General features: G+C 33.2%; 1 protein-coding gene across 1 annotated transcript in view; it reads right to left on the bottom strand.

Moving 5' to 3' along the window:
* Positions 1-513: 513 nt before the first annotated feature.
* Positions 514-18,426, bottom strand: part of LOC129234273 (TBC1 domain family member 16-like) — a 39,192-nt gene continuing 21,279 nt past the window's right edge. Inside the window, exons 8-12 of the mRNA XM_054868268.1 lie at positions 15,908-16,056; positions 12,958-13,092; positions 10,523-10,709; positions 2,989-3,309; positions 514-742 (exon numbers count right to left, since the gene is read on the bottom strand). Coding sequence (XP_054724243.1) covers positions 557-742; positions 2,989-3,309; positions 10,523-10,709; positions 12,958-13,092; positions 15,908-16,056 — 978 coding nt within the window. The 3' untranslated portion in view covers positions 514-556. The remainder of the gene's footprint in view (positions 743-2,988; positions 3,310-10,522; positions 10,710-12,957; positions 13,093-15,907; positions 16,057-18,426) is intronic.

Genomic DNA, 18,426 nt, shown 5'->3' with positions numbered 1-18,426 from the left:
TTTTTGTACATAAAGGGTCCAGATTATGGATTACAGCACCAAACAATCAAACTTTTTACACTTCAAAATCGACAGTTCATAAAACTAAACTTCTTACTTTTATTTTAAGAGTATATCAGAAAGACCAGTACACCTAAATGACTTTTTTTAGACATGACAACAAACACAAATTATAATGTAAATCAGCAACAAACACTTTTGTCTTGTTTAATCAACAAATTAAGGTTGAACCTTAATTTACTTTGTTGAAAAATAGAAGAAATCATGTATTTTCTGTGATTAAAAATAAAACTTAACGTAAAGTAAACAGTATCAAATATTCAAAATTTTTTAAATAAGATCATAACACCCATACATTTGGAGCATGTGCAGTCAAAAAACCACAAACAATAAACATAAACCTAAATATAAAACAACATTTCATTTGAATATATTCTGTGAATACACGAAACAGCACAATAATATATTATTATATAGTCAAAAACTATCTTCCGAAATGGAATAAAATTGTCCGAGCCTGCTCTTTGTGTAGGTTTTTCTGGAAAAATATCCGCATTTAGATTATTCTGAGAGTAGGATCTTGGCCACCGTAGGGACAGGAGTGATCGCCGTGGTCTCCTGAACAGTCAATGATGGGGACATGGCCGCTGTCCCACATTCCAGGACCACACAGTTCACACAGCTTGGAGAGAGTACAGGGAATCCGAGGCAAGAGCCTGAACTGATGCAGCAGACCCCTTGCCTGGCAATAGAGCAGTCAATCAATGCATGAACCAAAATTGCACATTTCAGATTCATGATGAGTAAAACAAACTTTTAAATATATATTTCTACTTTAGCCTGCACATGCATTACCAATGAATACCCCTAGCTAAGTAAGTCCATGCTCAGCATTCGCCACCACGTCAAATGTGATAAAATCCTACACTCGGCAAAAGAACTCTGATCTGGCAAAGGAAAATCCTTAGAAATCTATGCAAGAAATAGGAAAAAGGTTTCCTTTCGATACTCAAAATTATTCAAGAAAAAAAACAACAAAACTCAATGTCTTTTGCAATGTTATTAAGTGGTGTTGACTGGTAAATGTTGCAGATTTAATTATATTAAAGGGTAGATATGCAAAGTTAACACTTTTATAAAAATAAAGAAAGTTTTTAAGAAGATTCTGTTACAACGAGATATTTTATCGGTCCCTTGGAGATCGTTGTAACGGGATTTTACACTATTAAATTCACTGTATTATCTATAATACTCGATAAGTCTTTGGCTAAGACTTTTCAGAATTTGGCTAAGAGTTTCAAAAATTGGCCAGTTTGTTGGCCAGCAATTTGAAATTCCTAGTGTGGGCCCAGAATATTATAAAAATAGGTAAAGAAATTCCATTTCAATCTTTTAAAAAAAAAGGAAAGTTATGTTCAATCAAAAAGTAAAGTTTAATGAAAAACAAAGAGGAAAAATATATGTCCCCTCCGAGCAACAATAAGATATCACACGGTTTCACATCAGTTTAAGCATCTTACTGTTTTCTCTGAGAAACATTGGAAAATAATTTGAAGTTGGTTCATCATTAAAATCCCAAGAAATTGATCAAGGGAAAATTTTTTTATAAGAATTATAACATCTAGAGAAGAAAATACAAACTTGAAACTGAATAAAATAAGAAAACCACAATTAAAAACGAAACTAAAAAGAAAAAAAAATACAAAAATTAGGTTCATGACACACAAATTTAAAAAAGGAAAAGATAATGTTTCAAAAGCATAAGTAATACTGGTTGGGGGGAAAAGGTAATCGGGCAAATTTGCAATGAAAATTGCATACAAATTTTGGAGTTTAAAGAAACAGTTTTCAGTGTTGGGGAAAAACAATTGATGACAAAAACAACAAAATCAAACTCTAGAAATAGATTGAAAGCATTTTGTACATTCATCAATAGAAAGAACTGGAGCATGAAGCTTGCTCAAAACGTTGCTCTACATAAAATATTCAGATTTTTTTTCTTTTTTTGTCTACAGCTGTTGATATTTGACTAATGACTAATTTTGGGGTATTTACATATTTTTTAAATATATACAGTACAACTGCAATATCTCAAATCTCTTAGAATGGGGAGGAAATTCGAAATATTGAGTTTTGGAGTTATCAAGGTTTTGAAAAAAATTTACACCAGAAATTTTTCACAATTACACACACATACAATATAAAAATTTATATATGTACTACGGGACCTCTTTGAATTACGATTAATAAGTTAGTTTTCAATGTTTTACTCAATTTAAAATTTTATAATTGTTGAAAGTGTACAGGATGAGATTTTGAAATGAACAACCATTTCAACTTTGTTTTTTCATCTAAAAAGTCAAAAATTCTAATTTTATCTGCAACCAGTAACCCCTCACATTCGAAAACTTTTCAGTAACCATTCTGCAGGAGTTGAAAAAGCAGAATGCTGAAAATGAGGAATAAATTTTTCATTTTTGTTTGAAAACTGATGAAAAATCGACCCCCTGTCCTCAAATCTAAACTCTAGGGAAAACACTAAGATAAAAAAGAACTACAGCACCAGACTCATACCAACAGTCCCCTACTATCTTGCCCCAACCCTCTATTACCAAAATTTCCAAGAAAAGGGATGAAAAACTTCAAGCAATTATCTCTGGAACTGGTTTTAATACAAAATTTGCCAAAGAAAAATGACAATTGAAATTTGCTGCTATGAAAAATTTTGACATTTCAAGGGTTTCGAAAAATAAATTTCAAGATAACTATGGAAAATGCATGGGAAAATATTTTTTCGAGACATCAAGGAGGTTTGAGATATCAAGATTTGACTATATAATGCTAATCAACACTAATTTGAATCAGCCCCTCGACTTCAGGTGTCGATATCAACCATTTTGATGTTTCCTGATCTAGAGTGAGTAAATACCAAGTTGGAATCCGTACTGAGCTCCAACGAGTCTAATCAGAGAATGGAATATTTCCCACCTTTCGTAGAACCAGGTCCCCGTTCATGTGCATGGCCAGGCTGCTGAAATGGACCATCATCTCATCTGCCCTGAGGCCCTGCGCTATGACATCGTCCCCGTAGATGGAGATGATGGCGCTGCAGATGAACAGGTGGAAGTAGTCCGTCTGGTAGTGGGCCCAGCAGGCCTCCCACATCTTCATGGCCTCCATTTCGGGAAACTCTCGCTTGAAGCAGAGCAGGATCCACCGGTGGACAAACAGGAGGTCCAGGGCATCCGCTGCATGGAGGTGATCGTAGAACTTCTTGTTCATCACACGAAATAGTTCTCGCAGATAATTCTAAGAAATAAAGGTACAGAATATATCGATACCTTAAGACAGAATATATTGCAACTTAAAGCCGCACATTGCTTTAATGGGTGTCAATAAGGATCCAACTTTCTGGGGTTGCCTCTTTATTGAGGAATCTGTTACTCATATCATGTGTGATTCTGAAGTGTTTTTTGCCTATAGGTTTGACCACCTTGGTCGTCATTTGCTTGAACCCTAGGTGATTCATAACATTCCTATTAGGTGTTCGTTGAATTTTACTTCAACTATTGGTCTGTTCAGGGCTCCCAACACATTTTACCTTCAGAAAATGGTAAAAGAGGACCATTTTCAATCAAAAAGAGGACTAAAGAGGACCAGTTAGGATCAAAAAGAGGACCTTGGGAGGACCACTCATAGTTAAACCCAGGGAAGCACCAAAAGGCAAATTAGTTGCCAGCTGGGGCTAAATTCGTGAAGATAATTCGTTAATTAACTATAATAATGATACAATTCCTTTATCACCTGTGAAACTGGTCTTTTTTATCCATTGAATAATATTTACACAAATATTTGGATGAGGGGGGGGGAGGGCACTTAGTTCAGCACTTAAGGCAGTCTCTTTAGAACTAAATAGGCATAATGATACATTTTGACTTGAACCAGGGATGCTGGTAGTTTCACTGAAGGATAGAGGAAGCTGCGCTTCATTTTTATTTAGTTTAAAATTATTTTTATGTTTTTCTGTCTTGTAATCTTCTTAATAGCGTTATATCCCTTCTCAACCAATATTAATCTATCATACACCAAACAAAAAACTTTTTTTTTTCCCCAGCCTCTGATTTTGTTCCCATCTTCATCAGTTTCAACCATTTGCTGAGAAATTTGCACTTCCCCACAGGGGCGGCATTTCAGCATTTCATTTGGGGGGTCAAGTTTCTTAAATCTGTATTACCACAGTGCGGTCCCAAACACACATTAGCTAACAGGAAGCGGTCATAAAATCGATTTAATATGAATAAAAATTAGTGTTTAGAAACAATTAAAATTTTGAATCACTTTCTAATAAGTTGTCATACAAAACATCCGAATACTTAAGTTTTATACCTTTTCGAAAAGTTTTAATGCATGATTTTTAGAATTCGGAAGAGCAGGGAAACGTGTAACTAATCTATCAGTGTTCAGTGCTCAGTGTCGTGCTGTTTTGTTAGTACAGCTAAACATAAAAGATGGTGAAAAGGCTCATGCCTTTCAGCATGTATGACTTCGTTTGACTTTTTTGCCCATTGTGCTTCGAACATAATTCTCTAACCTCCTGAGACATTACAAAAAAAAAAAACTTTCTCTACTAGCTGAGCTGATTGGAATAGTTAAAAAATAATTGAAGTAGCAAAGTTATGTATCAAAAACACTTTTTATATCCTGCTCTTCAAAATCACCCAGGCAACTTCAAAAATTGTGAGGGGTTTAATTTTTCATCATTGAATAATCTAGTCTTGTTGGCACTCTCAGCATCAATGAGATATCATCTGACTCCAGCTTTGTTATTCACTATTCCACGTTGATGAGCCCATAACAAGGATGAAACTGCAGTCTCTGGACATGAAAACCGGTCTGTTGGTTATCATTACAAGTTTGTAATGTTTCTTGCCTCGTGCTAAAAATTTTACTCATAATTGAAACATTGTATTTTTCGTTTCAAAAATCCAATAGATAATATACTAACCATACAGAAAAATAATTATCATCAAATCTTGTGTTAATATCATTCGAAAGTAAACGTATTACTTCATACAAAATTTAAAAAATCAATTTTTAACTTCACATCATCATGTGGATTTTTGTCACTTTTTTTTTACTTGGCTCGGAAGAAGAATTTTTTTGGAAAGTTTCACGCTTGATTGAAATATACATCTACAATATGCAAAATCTATTTTCAGTTTCAATTGTAGATTGAACTATGGTAGTGTGGTGCACAGATCAGTTGTAGATTGAACTGTGGCTTGAATAGTCTGAAAATTAAGGGTAGCAGATTGAGGATGTTTTGATACAGAAAAGCATTTTCAAAAACTTTCCTCAGTACAAACAAATTGAGTAAAAATTCAAACGAAGTCAAACATGCTAAAAAGGCATGAGCTTTTTCACCATTGAAAGAACCGTTTTGCAATAATTCTTCCAGTCGTCAAATCACTGCTTTGAAGTTAGACTAATGTTTCTATGGTTTTAACTGTTGAAGACCATTTTATCGAGATTGCGTAATTATAGAACCTATTTGTCGATACGGTTTTTTTTATTCAATAATCACATGCATTTTTAAGAAGCTTCTAAAAAACATGTAATGCATTGAGCAGCTGAAACGTGTTTCTAGTAGAAGAAAGCGATGAACCCTCATTAAATAAATATACACTTAACTAGTATGTTGTGGCCATCACGAAACTTTCTTCTATATTTTTCTTTTTTTTTCTGATCCTTCCCCATGCTGGACAAGGAAGCAATATTCCCAACAAAAAATTACACATGCAAAAACTTGACGACCATTCCAATGTCTGAATTATTGCAAAAGCAAAGCAAAGAGCGAAAATTGAAAGTTATTTTAAAAGCCTTGCTTGAGTTAAATACAAATATTTTATTTGTTAACAAACATAAAATGGCAACAGTTAAAAATTTTAAATCATTGAGATAATATTTCCGATCATTTCCATACAATTAAAATCACGAGAAATACGCAGACGACAATCTATTACGATTTATCTTTCTTATTGTTGCATTAATAAAGCTATTTTTGTTCGCAAAAAAAATAAAAAAAAATCAACACCTCTTCGAGCGATTGGCGTCAAAATTGAACCAAAGCCTGTTTACATATGGATTCACATATATTCCAAATTTCAACCAGAACGTAGCAATACTTCTTAAGATAGGGCACTCACAATGGAAAAAAAAGAACGTGCGATTGCGCTACCCCCTTTTTAGCTGTTGACACCAAAATGAAATCAGCTTTTATACCCACTAAGGGCTACTTGCCGATAAATTTTTCTTTCATTCCGTTCATTATTTCTTGAGATACAGCAGTCACAATTGACGAAAAAAACGTTCTATAGCTCAATCCCCAATTGAGTTATTGACACCAAAATTGAATCAGCACCTGTTCCTGTTAATGGCAACATATGGACCAAATTTTGTTTGCTTCCGCCAGTTACTTTCTGAGGAATAGCAAGCACGCGTAACTCAAAAAACGTCCCATTGCTCCACCCCCCTTGGAGGAATTCGCGCCAAAAACCAATGGGCACAAGTTCACATAGGGGCACATATGTGTACCAAATTTCGTTCGATTTCATGCGGTAGTTTTTGCTGTAGAGCGGCCACAAAAAACTGGTCACACACAGACGTGACACACACACATACACACACACATACATACACACACACATACATACACACACACATACATACACACACACACATACATACACACACACATACATACACACACACAGACAGACAGACATTTTCTAAAAATAGTCGAAATGGACTCAGCACACCTCAAAACGTTCGAATCCGTCAAAATTCGAAATTCGAAAATTTGCACGAATCCAATACTTTCTTCTATGTATTAGATATAGAAGAAAGTAAAAATGAGAGTAAAAGTGAATGTAAAATATCAAGGAATTTTCTTGTGAAAATCATGCAGCCACACCACTTTGCACGAGCCTCTCATATCGGACATACCATCGTTACACTGGGCACACAAGTATAAAATATTTAGCTTATATGAGAAAATGTCTTCTTTAGTTAATATAACCAAAGTTCTCTATCAGTTTTCTACATTATGAAAAGGCCGGAAAATGCTTCATGAATTTCTAAGTCATCATCCAAATAACGAAAAACACTTTTTATAGTCTGGGAATGTGTCGAGTTTCATCAAATAGTTTCTGAGAACCAGCGAGATTTTTTTTTACTGAACATTGAATTCCAACTTTCATAAATTGAACTCGCCCATTTTCTACCATTCTGCGCAAAAAATTTGGGGGTGCGATTGCCCCCTCTTGACCCCCCTATTTGCCGCCCCTGCTTCCCCATGACTCACACTGAAACCTAAAAAATATTGTTTCGATTTTCAACAAAGCTACAACTGAGTTTATAATAAAATTATTTTATATTTGAATTTTAAATTTAATCTCTTATCACAGGGTTCATAACCTTTAGGGACAAAAAAAAAATTTAAACACTTTTCAAGAGTAAAAAAATATTTTTCAAGGTACTACCCTAAATTCGCACTATAAATATTGCATGCAGATTTCATTTAATGCCAACATATGAATAACAGGAAGTAATATAAAAAGTATAGGAAAACAAACTGTTTTTTCTACAACAGACACTTTGATAAAAGAACTACTGCATTGAAAGTTTTCCTAAAAATGTCTGAAATGCTTAATCACAAAGAGAAGCAGATCACATGAGGCTTAGTTTTGCAGTTTTCATATTCAAAGTATATTTTCAAGAATCATAAAACTTAAAAAAAAACCCTCCATCATTGCAAGGCTATGAGTGCTTTGAACTTTTATGGGGGGAGGGGGGACTAATTCGCCTCTTAGAATGACAATGAAATGATGTACATAAATTCAACTTTATAAAGTTTTATAATTCAACTTTGTTTCAAATACAAACACTAAGTTAAAATGTTATGCACTCAATTGTTTACATTTAATATCGCCCCCCCCCCCCACCGCATAAAAAACAGTAATAATCAAAAATAAGCTAATAATAATTAAAACTAAATTGGCAAAACTAGAAATTTGAATTAAAAACAAAAAAGTATTGATTTTTTAGTTATTTAAATAAAAATTAAAACGAGTTTAATGTAGCACGTCAAAATAACTTCAAACTGCCAAAAATATAAAAATATTTATTACATGCAAAACGACTGATAGCTAAGATAAGCAAATTTTCACGAACCAAGTTCAATTTTGGCATGTTTCCCACAGAATAAACTTATTTTCTACTAAATTAAACATAAAACATGCGAATCTACGGTAGCATTTGCGAAAAAAACATTCGATTGGGCAAAATATTTTAATATTTACGAGATGTAAAAAGATTGAAATTTCAAACATTAAAAGCCATTTTCCGCGAAGTCCGAGTAAGTTCAATGTTGCCATGGTTTCCAAACTAATTCCTTCGTTAATTATTGAAATTAAACGAAAAATAAGCTAATCTAAAGTAGTACATGTCGAAATAACTTCCTCCTGTCAAAAACACCAAAATATTTACAAGATGCAAAAGGATTGAAATTTCAAACGCGAAAACAGTTTTCCGCGAAGTCCGAGTAAGTTCAATGTTGTAATGGTTTCCAAACTAATTCCTTCCTTAATTATTGGAATCAAACGAAAAATAAGCTAATCTAAGGTAGCACATGTCAAAATAACTTCCGATTGTAAAAAACTTTAAAATATTTACAAGATGCAAAAGGATTGAAACCTCAAACACAAAAGCAATTTTTCGCGATTTTGCATACCGAACATATGTTCAGAAAATTGCACTGCTGAAATATTTTTAAAAGAATTACAAGCAAAACAAAGAATGCTTTAGATTGCTTGTAATGATTTTTGAAAGAATTCAAGCAATAAATTTTTCATACTTTTTCAAGGTTTTCAAGCACTTGGAACTCTTTTTTTCAAGAACTTTTCAAGGGCGTAAAATTCACGAACATATGCGCTTGTAAAAAAAGAATGGCGCATGCGCCACGAGATTACTTCCGAATTCATTTGCAAAAGGGCTGGTTCATAGCAGAGTTACTGTCCCAGTCAACTTGCGACAACTCTAAATCAAGGGACCGGCTAAAACGTTCAGAGTTATGGGACGTTTCCACAACAGTCTCAAGAGCTTGGGATCTAATAAAAACTTTGAGCTAATATTAGTTATTGAGATCCGAGATCGGAAAGTTCATTCGTTATTGCAAACGTTAGGCTGAAATTCCGAGAAATATCGGTAGCACCCTGCTCCGATTTGACGTCATAACTCCTCCCCCAAACTTTTTTTTTATGGATTTCCATGCTGCAGAGGTTGAAGGAGGAGTAATGACGTCAATCTGAAGCGAAATAATACGGGAAAGTCAGGTTAAGGCGCCGTGGCCGCGTGTTTGAGTGTACAATATCTTTTAACGTAATGGAAAATTTTTAAAATCTGATTCTTAAGTAAAAACAATATAAAAGCGGACTAATCGGACCAAAATGTTAAAAAGCGGTCTAAAGCGGACTTAACCCTAAAAAACGGACTTTGGCGGGAAAAGCCGACCATTTGGGAGCCCTGTCTGTTTTAAGACTTCTGTTTGGGGGCTAGTACAATAGACTTCTGGTCGCAGTGCTTGGTTCGGTTGAACCCCCCTTTCTCATATTTCATTTCAAGTGTAAAAAGGTTAATTTCTTTCACATGAAAAAAAAATCAGTACTTTTTCATGAACAATTGACATTTAAAATATATATTTTCTACTACACCATTCATACTATATATATGATATCTATAAAAATTGGCTTTCTTAACGATACCTTTTAATATTATTTTCAAAACAAAAAGGCTAATGTTTACCTATTATATGAATTCACAGATAAAAATCAGAAAAAATATACCAGTAGGAAAGGCTTTAAAATCATAGCAATATAAGAATTTTAATTTATTTAGTACTCACTTTGGGATGATAAATTTCCCTTTCAGAGTACAAATGCCAAAATAAACCTATTTACCTCTGCTGTGATGGTAAAAAAAAAATAAATTTCGAATGGTTTTTGTTGCTTTACATGAATACCAGCCATTTAAAAGTAATATAAAGACTATTTCAGAGTAAATTTACAAAAAATTAAAATCAAATGATTTTTAAGTACTAACACAAATGGAAAAATAGTTTTAAATGACATATGACAATTTTAATCATGAACTAATCCAAAAATATTTCAGTGTATGACGACTTTTGTGGCACATCGGTTAAAAGACATGGGGTTCGTATAAAAAGTTTGATTTTGTAAATTTCACAAATTTTCTTTTTTGCTTCAAACTTTCAATATCTGAACTCTGCACTTTATTTTTATCATTTTTGAAAATGGAAATTGCATTTAAGACTAAGGATTGCAAAAATAGAGGTCTTGCTGGTTAAACCGCGACGCGCCGTATACACAGTTGTTCCGTTTGTTGTTTGTGAACAAATGCCCCACTGAAACCACTGAATATGATCACAGAATAAATTGATATTTACCAAATTGATGTCCATGTCAAAATCTTTTGGGCATGTAACGAAAATGGTTCTCTGCATCAGGCCTACAAAACACCAGAAGGCTTCAGATTCATCATGTACCGAAGCGAGAATGGGAGCTAGGAGATCAGACATTCCTTGAGTGTACCCAATTTTTGGATTATAAAACCCGTAATTGAGCAAAACATTTCTGCAAAAGAGGAATTTAAATGCAACTTCAATTCAATCAATTGGATAGCACTGATTTTGAAAAAACAAAAGAATATCATTCAAATGTTTCTTCATAACAAATTTTCATGGCATTTCTGCCTAGCACTTGCATGCTTCAAAAATTATATAAGTTTTTTTTTTTTCTTTTTTTATATTTTTGGGGACATGGCTTTTTCCATGTAGAAACTAAGCTATTGGTGAACCAAAATTTTAAAAAAGAGCAACATGATAAATGTTTCCAAAATATTTAAGAAAGGATAACCTGAATCGATAAGTTGCATTTCCATGACCAAGAATGGAAACCTACAAGAAATTTACTTTACGTTGGGGCAAAAGAAATTTCTGGTTGCATTTTAAAGATACAATTGATCATATTTGATTCAACAGAGTTCTTACAGTTGAATATGCTCCTTTGATAAAACATGTTGCTTACAGAAACCTAATGCAGAACTTTAATTCCTTTAACTATTTTTCAGATCACCAGATGTCGCCTTAAGCGTCTTTAATAGACGCATTTATATCATATTAATTGTAACACTAGTGAAGCGAACTGCGCAGTACTCTCCAGTCAGCCATTATATATACAACATGTTTGGTTCTATGCACTACCAAAGGTAGGCGATTATGTATTATATATTTTAGTTCATAATGTTTTTCATATGCAAATATATTCATCACACTGTATATAATCATTGCTTTCATTAAATATATGGATCAAACTTGCGCCTGGTTATTAAAAATAACAATATTTGATTCAACAGAGTTCTTACAGTTGAATATGCTCCTTAATCTTTCATTAAAAAGAAAAAAAAGACATTTTTTTTGCCCTTTGTTTCATTAAAAATTAAGGAAAATAAGAACTGCATCAAAAAAAAAAGAGATTGGTGAGAGAGAGTTGGGGTGAAGTACTGCATCAATCTCTATAGGGGGAGGGGGTATTTGCCACCAGTATTAAAAAATTCTCAAACATGGCCCTCAGGCAAAAAAGTCTGGAGACCCCTGTACCAGGCCGTCGATTTCCATGTTAACAAACAAAATATTTATGTTTGCACAGTAAGTTACAAACCACAACCAAGTAAAAATTGCAGAAATATCAATTTGAAAATTGAAATACAGTGAAGCACCGTTTATACGTTTCTCTTTTATACGTTTTTATCAATTTTTTAAATTGGTCCCTGTACACCTATTATACGTTTTTTCATTTATACGCTTTTTCATATGGTCCCTTCAAAAACGTATAAATGGTGCTTCACTGTATATGTAAAAAGAAACTGAGTAATGAATGCTTACTGCTGTTTGTGCAATTTTGAGGTTATTTTTATGTTTGTAGTTTACATTTTTATTTAAATAAGAACATTGACAGGGTAAAAGGGTTTGGGTATAAAAACAGCTTATGTTTACAGAAAATTAACCCCCACCCCCCAACTTTTCTAAGATGCATTATAATGGCAAACTTCACATGACTTTTTATAAGTACACTTGCACCGCATTGGTGTTAAATCTTCTCAGGTCTGTCTATCACCTCTGTTCTACAGGGGAATTCACAAATTTGACAACCTCGTCTTCAAGACAAGCACTTCTTGTTAGTAACTTTTTTAACATTACTGAGCTCTACTGGGCTGCTCGTGGGGAGTTATGGTCCTTGAACTCTCCCCCAATGTAAGATCAGAAAAAAACTTTTCTTCTAATTTAGAAAATGAATTAAAATCTTCAATTGTTGAATTCAACATGAGTAAGTAGTAAATTCAACACTAAAGAGCGCCAAAGGGACTGTCCACAGTGTTATTTAATTGGCTTATAATGGAGTACAAACACAAATATGTATTAAACAGTAATATTTAAATTAATTTTACACAAGTAATAAATATTTCACACAAAACAATAAGTCGACTGTTTGACTCCAGAAAAAAAAAAACACAATAACTCGCATTGAAACATTTTATAGTATAAAAAATACAATTCAAAATCTCCCCCCCCCCCTTCCCGGTTGTCAAGTCAATATATTTTATCAGCTAAAAGTTAATTATTGATAGAATGTCGTTATTTTGTATATATTCATTGACCCCTTGTTTATATTTTTTGAAGTTCTCCTCATTCCTAACAATAATACATTATTTCAATTCAATTTTTATTACTGGACTATTCAGAATGAATATTACAGATAAACACATGAATTCCAAGCAGGATTCAAGAGTATTAAAAAAAAAGACTATAAGAAAAATTCTTACTTCATAATCTCAATGTTAGGATTGCCCTCCCCAGCAAAAAATGGATGGCTTCTATCTGTGCGAACAACATCTTTTTCAACAGTGCATTGAATATTTCTCCAGAAGAAATCTTGATCAACAGGATTCATTTGGTCTCTGAATTTGGAAATAAAAAGTTTTTTAATCAGTACTAAGGCAATATAATACAACTAAAACCGCAGAATACAGAAAAATACCACAGCAGACTCCCAATAAACTGGCACAATAAGCACCAATGCAACCCTTTAGCCCAGTAGAACTCCCATTGCTAGACAGCATACAAAAGCTTGAGCAGGGTACCTGTATGACCCCATCTATTAATTTTTGCTTAATGCAATTTATACAAGTAAATTTTAACAGAAGTTCATTGTCAATTGGTAAAATAGATATATTTACACACAAGGGCACCCATATGCAAAATTTTAAGGGGGGCTCAAAAATTTTCCCCATGGTTTAGCAGAATATTTTCCCCATGGAAACAGATTTCAGTACAGATTAGAGATATTAAAGTTTGACATTTTTAATAACTCATTCATTAGTGGCTGGAAAAGAAATTTTTATACATTTTGCAAAGAAAAAAAGCACTAAAAGCAAGGAAGTTCTTAATTCTAGGGGGGCTTGAGCCCCCCTTTCCCTCCTAAATAGACACCCTTGTTTACATATAAAAACAATTTAAGACTCCGTAAATTGATTACTACAACACGTTTATAAAAAAAAATGCTTAGTTTATTTCAAAAAAAAAACGATCTGATGACTTCCTTTTACTCCAATTTAATGTCATTTCCCCATTACTGATAATTTTAATGTGATTCAATAGTTTACTCTCTAAATATCACCAACAGTGGCCAAATAAAAATCAGAATTAAAATAAAATAATTAAAAAAATCGCCAAATTTGTTGCCACGTTGGCGACAAAACTTGACAACCAAAAGACTAGTGATATATCGCCAAGTGTCCTCCAAATTATAACACCACTTGAGTTTGCATCGAAATTAACAATGATTATCCCCCAAAAAGGGGCAAAAGACCCCTTGAGAAACACCCGAATGCAACCAAAAAGGGAGGTACACAATTAGACCCCCTAAGCGTCTATGTACCAAATTTCAACTTTCTAGGTTACCGTTCTTGAGTTATGCGACATACATACGTACGTACAGATGTCACGAGAAAACTTGCTGTAAGTAACTCGGGAATTGTCAAAATGGATATTTCGCATGTCTGTACGTTCTTAGGCACTTCTCCACGTGTGGTTGAATCGAAAAAAAAACTCAATATTCATTCAGGGTGAATAAAATGGAAATTAAAGTCGATTTTTGAGTGAAAATTTTTTTTTAGAATACAATACTTCCTTTTTTGTAAAAGGAAGTAAAAAAGAAAGGAAGTAAAGAAAAACCACTGGCAAAACACTTGATACATATCCATATTAAATTTCATACGCATTTATCACAGACATAATTGGAGTAAACTTCCAATCAAATTGTACACATTTAGCACAAGACAGTTTAGCTTTTAGGATTTGGCCTCCGGTTGTAGATGGCCTTCCAAAAAAAAGAAGGGAATTTTTTAAAATTATCTAAAGTTGATGAAAATGCATTTTGTAATAATGCATTAAATAATTTAACATTCAAAATAATTAAAAACAAAACTATTATAATAAGCATTAATGAAGTAAATTTATTCAAAAAGCTTTTTACATACAATAGGACAAAAATTCAAAAAAATAATTTTTTTTCTACTAAAGGTTGGATTTTCAAAAACTTGCAGCACAATTTTGGCGCTGTTTAAAAGTATCGCATTAATGGAAGAAGTTGAAGCCTGTTATTTCAAGCAGCATAATGACATTCCTAATTCTGTTATTGAGTGATACAAGAGGGTCACAGTCATAACCGTGTCACTGAGCCTTTTATTATTTTTTTTCTGAATTTGAGAAAAAGAGTGTGACACTACAAAACAAAGGTAAACTATTTCCATTGGTTTATTTACTTTTTCATAATTAAAACTCATGATTATGAAATTTTCCATTTCTTTCCCAACTTGTTCTTTGATTTTAGTACTGAATTTAAGCATGACCAGTTGAAGCAGAGATACAGTTAAACAGAAGCTGGATAATATATATATATATATATATATATATATATATATATATATATATATATATATATATATATATATATATATATATATATATATATATATATATATATCAGGAGTCTAATCTACTGCTGTTTCATAATGAGAACTTGTTATCTTAATTTCATGTATAAAAACTATGCAAACTTAGAAAGAAATTAAAAATTCAGAAAAAAACTACATTTTGATTATAACCACAGTAGAAGTTCAAGAATAGGTAAGACTGTCTTGGAACACGTTATAAAGAAAGTATGTATTAGTCAACTCTGTATAGGAAATAATTAAGGATAAAATAAAATTAGCTTTCACAGTCATAAATCACAAAAAAATATTGATGACATTTTTCAGGCTTTAAGGATGACCTCAGGGGATTTAAGATCAGGATTTAGGGATTCAGGATTTAAGGATCCAGATGCGATAGCTGTGGCTTAACTTTGGACATTTTTTTTTTCAATTTTATTTATTTGTTTTGCTGATTAAACACAGGGATTTTATCAAATTTTTAAGGAATCTATTTTGCTTCAAAAATATGAAGTAGATTATTTTTATAAGTGATAACTTACTCATATTACAAGAATTAGTATTGAAAAAAAACCCTAAAAGAGGAGGGGGGAGTTGCAGTAAAAAAAAATCCCATTTTACATATATTTCTTTCCAAGAATTTTTTAGTGAAACAAGCTTAACAAAATGATAAATCTAATAACATTAAAAGTCTCAAAAGGGTACTACACAATATAAAAAAAAAACAATACAGCAGTATAAGTTTACATAAAGACTATTTTCACTTGCAAAGCACTCATACCTTTTACGCCTGATTGCTTGATATTCTATGTACTTATCGTTTCTAACCTGCTCCCTTTCATCAAATGTGGAGTGGAAATTATAATAATGCAATAGAAAGGGCCAAACTTCTTTGCGCAGTTTAATGTCCAAACCAGCAAAAAATATTTCCTAGAAGTGCAGGACAGGTTAGTTAGGAAGAAGGAAATGGTAGTAAAAAAGAGAAATTAGAAAGTAAAAAATGAAAAGAAAATATATGGGTTACAGAAATAATAGGGAAGTTTTCGATTTTTCAATTTTATTTTTATATGATAGAGTAACATGTATGAACATCATAGGGGAAAAAAATTTTGCGATACGCTAAGTAGTTTTTTAAATTAATTTTTAAAGTTCAAGCGCTTGTGACGTCAAATGGCACAGGAAGTGACGTCATGCGCTCTTCCGCTGCGGGAGAAGCTGAAGGACGAGCAGTTGGCTTCGAAGACAAAACGTAAGGCTTACCTCCTCACATTTAACTCCTCGCGTTTCTGGAACCTTAAACCTCTCATCCTCTCGGAAATATTCGAATACCATCATTGATGTTACTTGAGGAAGATTATTAGATTGTGCTTTAACGAATCTGGCCTCCATAGTGTGTTCAAAAGGATTATTGAATTTCTAAAAATAAAAATATCTGCGCACTCAAAATGTCCCTAGCGAAAACAAGGGATCTTCGGCGGAAGGCTGCCCATTAGTGCCCTGTGACGTAAGCTCGTGACGTTTCAGAAGAGCGCATTTTTGGACGTGGAATTTTAAAAATTCATTAAAAATCAATCATGGTGTTTTAAAATTCGGCGATGGTGAATTTTTTAGTTTTGAGGGTCAATTAACAATATCCAATAGTCAAAAATATGAACATTTAATAGGTTGCAACTTCCCTATTGTGCAAGCATCTTTTAAAGCCAATGAAGTGTGTGGTTTTAATGTGACACGAATTTCAAAGAAGAAAATAAAAGGGCAACTACATTTTCAATTCATACATACAAAAACTTTTATTCAACAAATTGAATTGGTGCAATGTGGATTTCCTTACACTATATATTCAAGAACATTTCCGACAATCATTTCATTTTCAACCTCAAAAAAATTATTTTTTTGTATACAGGGTGTCCCAAAACAACTGCATAAACTCTGCACAGTTAGATTCCTTGTTGGGAGTACATAAAAACTGCCCGAAGAAGTGTTCTCATACGATCCATAGTTTTTACGAGAAAAATACGAAAAACCAAAGTATGACGTCACTGCCAGTGCAAGGAAAAAACACTTTTTTGGGCATATCAACAGTATTTACATATCTTTCAAGACGATAATGTTAAAAACGTCATTACACATATTTGTTGTTGTACGTAATGTATGTACACAGCTGTTGAAATCAGGACCTGATTTGGGGGAGGGCAGGCTGGGCTACTGGCCTGGGGCCTCCACAACAAAGGGGCCCTCACAATAAGATTTTTACAAAATATCCTAACTTTCACGGTCGAAAATATCGGATATATACATATATATCAAAATATTCGAATATATATCAAAGTATCGGATATTTTTGAAAGTATGATTATCTTCTCGAACCCTGATTAGGGGCTTCTACTCCTTCGTTGCTCCGGGGCCTCCACACGTCCAAATCCAGCCCTGGTTGACATGTTCAATAAAGTGTTTTTTCTTGCACCGGCAGTGAGTCCTACTTTTTCTTATTTTTCTCGTGAACTATGGATTGTACAGGAACGCTTCTTCGGGCAGTTTTTAGGTATTCTCAACGAGGAATCTAGCTGTGGAGAGTTTATGCGGTCATTTTGGGACAACCTGTATAGAAGATTTGATATACAGCATACTCTTGATATCACAATGTTGAAGAGACAGTAAAAAAAAATTCGAAATATCGAGTTTTTGAGATAACAAGGTCATAACCATAATAAAATATCCTAAAAATTAGTCACAATAGTTAAAATAAATGGAAACACGTAATGAAAGTTGAATAAAAGTCTTAATACAATAACAAAAGATTTAATTTTTAAAATGAGCCAAAAATAATAGATAAAAAAGAATTAAAAAGAACGCTCTGGTGAAGTAGCGAAGTGAAGTGATTTATCACAACTAAACTTATTGAAGATTTGGATTACCAAGTTGCAGAACCGTTTCAAATGAGTTTTCAGTGTCTCGGTTCAAAAGAAGTTGGACAAAGGATTGCACCACTCCCTGTGTCTCTCTAAAGGGGTTTCTCATTCATCTCCCCTTTTTACAGGAGTGGGAAAAGGTCCAACAAAATGGTACGAGTTGGGGGCAAAAAGTTTCAAGTAGGTTTTTTGGGCTTCTCAGGACTTACATTTTCTGACAACCCTGGGCTCTAGAATGAAAGTGACAGTAAGGAAGCTTCTCCGAATCCTTCCTAACCCCTGAGAGAAATTAATAAGGGTGTGAGAAAATTTTTGGAAACATTCCTCGAGTTGCTTTAAGACAATAAAGTGCGGTTTTTCCCGGAAAAATTACATCTGACTTTGAAAAATA

The sequence above is a fragment of the Uloborus diversus genome, chromosome 1 (assembly GCF_026930045.1).
Source record: "Uloborus diversus isolate 005 chromosome 1, Udiv.v.3.1, whole genome shotgun sequence".
In the NCBI taxonomy this organism is placed as follows: Eukaryota; Metazoa; Arthropoda; class Arachnida; order Araneae; family Uloboridae; genus Uloborus; species Uloborus diversus.
This window is presented reverse-complemented; position numbering and strand designations above follow the sequence as displayed.